Raw genomic sequence first — 6,356 nt, 5'->3', positions numbered from 1 at the left:
ACCCATCTCTATCAAGGACTGTTTAGAACCTGGATTCTTTTTAAGTGGTGCAGACTGGAACACACAGCCTCACTGTTTGGGCCCCTGGAGGAGCCTTTAATCTATGGTTGGGGGACCCTTTCCCTGAGATGGGTCTCAAAATGGGCTGAACTGGATCAACAGGACCCTTGCTGGTCTCTGATTCTGCTGCTAAAATGGACCTATTGTGTTAAACAGGGTGAACAGGCTCTGAGAGGAAAGATGCAGAAAAGTAACAACTTCTAAAGTTTGTAGTGGGACAAGATAAATGATTTGGTGAAACTCAGAGTCCAGGTGATTTCAGATTCTTTTCCCTGATGAAAACACTGTGGAATTTATTTCACAGAGGTGTTTCTCTACATTTGTTCAGTCGTTGAGAGGGAGCTGGAAACACTTCTTCTGAGTCTAACAAAACACTGATGATCAGATGGTTTTCTAACTGATTCCTTGTGCTCTTCAGCTAATCACAGGTCAAATATCATTTTACTTAAAAAGCCAATAGCTCATGGAATAAAATACCTCATGCTGTCACATTGTGGGTGTGTCTGCTCTGTTTTGGTTCTCAGTCATGTTATTCGTAGTCTTGTTAGTATGTTTTGGGTTCTGTCCTGTCTATTGCCCGGTGTCCAGTATCTGTTATATAGTTAGTCTGTGTTTTGAGTTTCAGTTATTTCTTGTGTCCAGTTACTCTGTGTGCTTGTGCTGGTTGGTCTGTTACGGTCTGTGTGTGGTTGTGGGGTTATGATCCGGTTAGTTTTGACCTTTCTGCTTTAGTTTCCGTGTAGCCTTGTTTATTATTTTATTCATCCATTTAAGTTTACCTAGTATGTGTCTTGTATTTTAGGATTAGCTCTCTGTCTTTGCGCCTCATTCTGTGTCTCGGTTCATGTCTGTGTTTAGTGTTCAGTAACCTTTGTTGTGTCTGTTACCCCGGTAATCCCTCTACATGTGAGTCTCTCTGTTTTCCCCCGCTCTCTCTCGCCTGCCTGTGTCTCATTAGTCTCATGTCCCTCACATGTGTACTCCCTCCCAGCTTGTTAACCCTGTGTATATATCCTTGCTTGTTTCCCCTTAGTCTTTGTCTGATCATTGTCGCATGTATGCTCAGTTGGTTGTCTGTTCTGCAAGTTGCTACTTTCCCGTTCTGTTTTTGGATGTACCAGTTCCCTGTACCCGTGAGTTTTTGTTCATGCCTGTCTGTCTAGCCCTGGATTAAATACTCTGGAACTAGACCTCTGCTCTCTCTGTCACGTCTTTAGGCTCTCACCTGCTCTGCGCACCCAGCAAACGTGACGCATGCACCTGTTTGTCTCACCTGTAAGGACGTAAAAATAAAGTATATCTTCTTAAAACCGCCGCCTCGAGGGAAGCAAATTAAACTCGCTATAAAAAAGCTGCTAGGAGTCCAATGATGAATTTATTCTTAATTCAAATAATGCTTTAAGAGTCAAAGTGCTTCACAAATAGGATACAAGACAAGTTTAAATACACATACAGTACATCAGCAACCACATATACACATATACATTACACATGATACACAGAAAGATTAAGGCACAATAAACAAAACTTAAGGCAAACAGTGTTTTATAGAAGGCCAACCTGTAGAGTTTCAGCAGAGTGCAATGAAGGTAAAGAGAAGTTCCAGTCTAAACAAGAACAGATTAGGATGAGCACAAGAAGTTTCATGTGTTTGGCTTAAAATGTAGGTTTGGTTTACTGAACGAGTGTAGTGATGAGGGGTTCACATAAAGACTAGGTGAGCCTACTATCACCTGAATAATATTTCAAGGATTAAAGGACTTATGTCTCAGCAGGACCTGGAAAAACGTGTCTATACATTTATCTTCAAAACGACTCGACTGCTGTAACGGTGTCTTTACAGATCTCCCTAAAACCTGAATCAGACAGCTGCAGCTGATTCGAGTCCTCACTAAGACCAGAAAAGTGGATCAGTCCAGTTCTGAGGTCTTTACACTGGCTTCCTGTCTGTCAAAACTAAACCTGGAGAAGCAGTGTTCAATTTCTATTCTCCATATCTGGAACAAACTCCCAGAAAACTGCAGGTCTGCTGAAACTTTCAGTTCTTTTAAAATCAAGACTGAAGACTTTTCTTTTATCACTGCCACTAATTAAACCAAACAATGCTGTAGATTAATAACTTGAACTGTAACTTTAACTGTCCCGTTTTAAATTTCTAATTGTCTATTAACATTAGTTTGTTAACTTTATATTTCTCTATGTGGCTTTTAAGTTTTAGTTAAAACGCTTTGAATTACCTTGTTGTTGAAATGTGCTATACGAATAAACGTTATTGAGGTCATTCCCTGAGAAGCGAAGCTGTGCGTTATCGCCATAGCAATGTTCAGAGACACCAGTGGAGTCGACCCAGAGGTCGCATCTACAGAGAAAACAGAACAGGTCCAAAGATCGCCCCCTTGTGGGACACCAGAGTAATTGTTAATGTAAACAGTGAACTTTCTGTCAGATGAGTTTGAGATGAACCGTTTGAGTGCAGCTCCAGAGAAACCAACTCAGTTTAGTATCTGTCAGTAAGATGACCTGAGGTTCTGTGTGACTGAAAATTGGTAAAGATAACTTACACCAGTTTCAGGCTAACTTTGGTATCTTTCAATCTTTGTTCTTGTGTATAGCACCGTCCCTCATGTACATGAATTTATGGATAAGAGCAACAGACACGATTAATATTAAAAAGGATGAAAGGTTGCTGATTTTTGGAGGGCTGACAATTAAACAAATATATTCTTTAAAGAAAATGACCTGATGGTTTGGGCCATCACTTTACTACTTGCACATTGTTCAAGTTGCCTGCATCGGGGTCACTGTTTGTTGATGAAGTCCTCAGATGTTTCAGCTCACAGCCGTTTGCCGCCTCCGACTTTTGCTCCCCCTGTCCTCTGAGCCTCGTCATACTTTTCTCTGAGAACATCAGAATCAGAAGGAGCTTTATTGCCAAATAGTGTTTTACACATACGAGGAATTTGCTGTGGTGATAAGGTGCAACACGTAGACAAGCATACAGTCGACATAAATAAATGTAGAAATATATAAATATGGAATGGAAGAACAACGTTGCAGATTTATACATGTGCATTATTCTGGGTCTGTGCCGTGCAGAAGTAACATATTTCCTATTCTTTAATCTCAGCTCCTGTAGTTTCTAACAGCAACAAACCCGCTCACACAGCAGGTCTTTAACTGATACTAAAAGTCAGTGGGGGAGAGTTTGTTCTGTAACTTACGGATCGTTCCACGTTTCACCAGAACCACAATCAGAACTCCAAAAAGAAGGACAACAGTGGAAATGATAACAGCGCGGGCAGTCTCTCTGTTTCTACCATCTGGAGGAGATATCAGAGGATACTGAATTGAGAACCAGCACAGACTCATTATGATATTTATTCCACTATTTATTTACTTATTTCACTAATTCATGTTTGGTGTACAGCTCATGCAGCATTTTCTCATTACTTGTAGTGGTGTTCAACCACACTGATGGTTTTATTTGTCCTGGTTTTTGAGATTTCTGTCCCCAAGACATCTGCCTCACCACAATACAGTGGAGGACAAGTAGTAATCCTAATTATCCAGAGCAACCCATAATCCACAGATCTTAATGATGCTGTAGTGACGATCGAACGGGAAATAAGAACATTGACACACATGGCTGTATTTTGAAAGCAGATATCTTCTAGCAGTCAGACAAAGGGACCCGGCTGTATGTTTGAGTGGCTCGTAGTGGATAAGGTGCTAAATTAAATTATTATTTCACTTCTTCCTAACTCCACAAAACCAGATTTCATCTTCGGACTTGTAGTTTTCACCCGCAACTGACACCAACTCTAGTGACATCATGTGAGGACATTTATCTTTATATTTATCCTTTATGAAAATGCCTGCGTTTTAAAATTAAACTGTAGTAGTGTGGATGTAGCCTGAGACATAAAAGTCTTCATACTACTTTTCACCTACGCAGTAGTACTTCCTAACACTGTAAACATGGATGTGTAAAAATCAGTGGAGTTCTGTAAAACTGTTCTGCCACATTACTGTTCCCAGTGTCAAGAGTGACCCTCCATGATCAGCCACAAACAGGTTCAATGTTATGTTATTACTGAGCTGATTATTATAATTAGAGATTCCCCAAACCTGGTTTTCCCCGCCAATACGTTTATTTATTTGTGGCAGCAAACCACAATATCAACGCTGACTGCCACATTTGATTTTAGTTTTAACCATATTTACACTACTGCACCATAAATTGGTGGAATCGTATTCGGTTATAGAGCTGGAAGCAGTGCATAGATTAGCTCAGCCCCTCCTCTTGCTCTCTCTCACAAAACACATGGACAAGGGACCCGTCTGAATAGCCCCTACTCTTCACGCACAAACTGAATGAAACACCGCTCACAAATTTTTCTTAACACAACACTGTCAATCTCACAGAGCCACCTTTAAATAAGTTATTAGTCAGCATGTAAGGATCCGAGCTAATAAGGATCGCTATGTTAACGTTGGGTTGTCGAGGTTTGCACGCTGTACATAGCTGCTAGTCGATCGACTGCTCATGCAATAATGCCAAATCTACCCGTCCAAGTCAAGTCCCTGTGGGAAACACTAGCTGTTCAACTCTAAAAAATTCTTCTTGTTCTTAAAGACAATTAAATAACAAACTAAAAAAAACAACCTAATTTCACCATCAAGTAATTTACCAGTGTTGTGTGGCTCATCCAGTGGAGGTCTGGGCGCGCTGTAATCATCTCTCTCTGTCGTGTTCTGCTGGTCTTTGCTCACTGATTAAAAAAAGAAAACAGACTAAGATATTTTCAAATACTCAAACAAAAAGGGACCAGCTGTGTGCTCATGAAGGATAAAGGTGCTAAATTAACAGATTACAGCTGTTATTTCAATCTGACATACACATTAAATTTAAATCTTGTGGATCTCTTTGCACAAGAAAATCTATCAGATCAGACTCAGTGGAGTATTAAAGGACTCAAATCAGGGTCAAAAACTCCCCAATTCTTAAAACTGTATGAACTCGGCATGCTCACCAACAGTGACATTAACACCACAGCTGGTCCACAGTCTTGAGACAAAGCATTCGTATGGTCCACTGTCAGACGGCTGTAGTGAGGAGATCTGTAGTGCCATGTTTCCTCTTATCAGGTTGTCAAAGTTGAAAGTTGTCCTGCCTTTGTATTGAGCCATCTGGTCATTGCGATTTTCCTGCTTGTGTCGGTACGAGTAGACGACCTTTTTGAGGTCAGCTCTTTTCCAATCGGCAGCATAATCCACTACGCTGTGCGGGGGATCCAGATAACAGGGTAGAGTGACCGCATCACCTTCCACCGCCTCAATTGTCGGATTCGGGCAAATGGCACGAGGCTCTCCTGGAGAAACAAACATCACATTTACACAACTTGATCACCTCTGAGGGAAAGCCATCTTTTCAAACATTTAAAAACACAGTTTGTTTTATTTAGTGATGCAACAATTCCTGAAATGTGAAAGTGCTGCTCCACCTTGTTTAACTCTGCTCTATAATCACATTTCAGGAGGTTTGATATCCCTAACAAGCATCTGCAACTCTCCACATCTCCAAAATATCAAACATTAATCTTTTTGGATTGTATTTGTTCAGTGACAGAGTACCAGTAGTGTATATGGATACACACATGTAGGAAGGTTAAATTTTAAGAATTTATAGATTCTAATATATCTTATATTCAGTGCTGATATCGGGCTGTATTTTTTGTTGACCGTGGTATTCTTTATAGTTTTTGATCATTGTGATTATTTTGAATATACATTTTTCACATTATAGTAAGTTGCATATTTTCGTCAATAAAAAGCAATAGATTATATTTTGAGAGCCGCGAATTATTGGTGCAGCGAGTCAGACAAACAGCAGCACAAGGCCCAACTCAGCCTCTCAGCGACTACTTTGTTTTTGCTTTAAGTATAGTCGCTACATTTACTGTACATCACATTAATCATCTTCTACAGCTGTTAGATAAACACTCCTGGTTTTCACTTCAGAAACATAAAAAGTTTCTAGCTGGCCTCTGATGCAGTATTTAGCCACATAAAACTGAACCACCGCAGGCTGCTGGAGTCCCCTGTAAGTACGAAGTAGGCCTACTTTACAACACAGTAACATATATACATACAGTATGTCCCTGATAATATTATATTTCCTGGACCTGTTAGTAAGTAAAAGTGAAAGCATAAATATAATCTTTAACAGTTGGTTATTTAAGAACTATGTAGTTTGTCTGTCCTCCTTGTGTTCTCATCTGTTGCCCGCCACTGTA

The 6,356-nt window shown here is 40.1% G+C and overlaps 1 protein-coding gene across 1 annotated transcript; it reads right to left on the bottom strand.

Moving 5' to 3' along the window:
• Positions 1 to 1,416: 1,416 nt before the first annotated feature.
• On the bottom strand, positions 1,417 to 5,938 carry LOC119919173 (butyrophilin subfamily 3 member A2-like). The gene is made up of 4 exons (XM_038739634.1): positions 5,094 to 5,938; positions 4,752 to 4,832; positions 3,282 to 3,380; positions 1,417 to 2,958 (listed from the first exon to the last, which is right to left on the bottom strand). Exons 1-4 carry the CDS (start codon positions 5,446 to 5,448, stop codon positions 2,816 to 2,818), a joined length of 678 nt encoding a protein of 225 aa, XP_038595562.1. The 5' UTR covers positions 5,449 to 5,938; the 3' UTR covers positions 1,417 to 2,815.
• Between the last annotated feature and the right edge of the window lie 418 nt (positions 5,939 to 6,356).

This window comes from Micropterus salmoides, unplaced genomic scaffold (assembly GCF_014851395.1).
Source record: "Micropterus salmoides isolate LMB-PRFRI ecotype aquatic unplaced genomic scaffold, ASM1485139v1 Ms_hic_scaffold_2596, whole genome shotgun sequence".
Taxonomy (NCBI): domain Eukaryota; kingdom Metazoa; phylum Chordata; class Actinopteri; order Centrarchiformes; family Centrarchidae; genus Micropterus; species Micropterus salmoides.
This window is presented reverse-complemented; position numbering and strand designations above follow the sequence as displayed.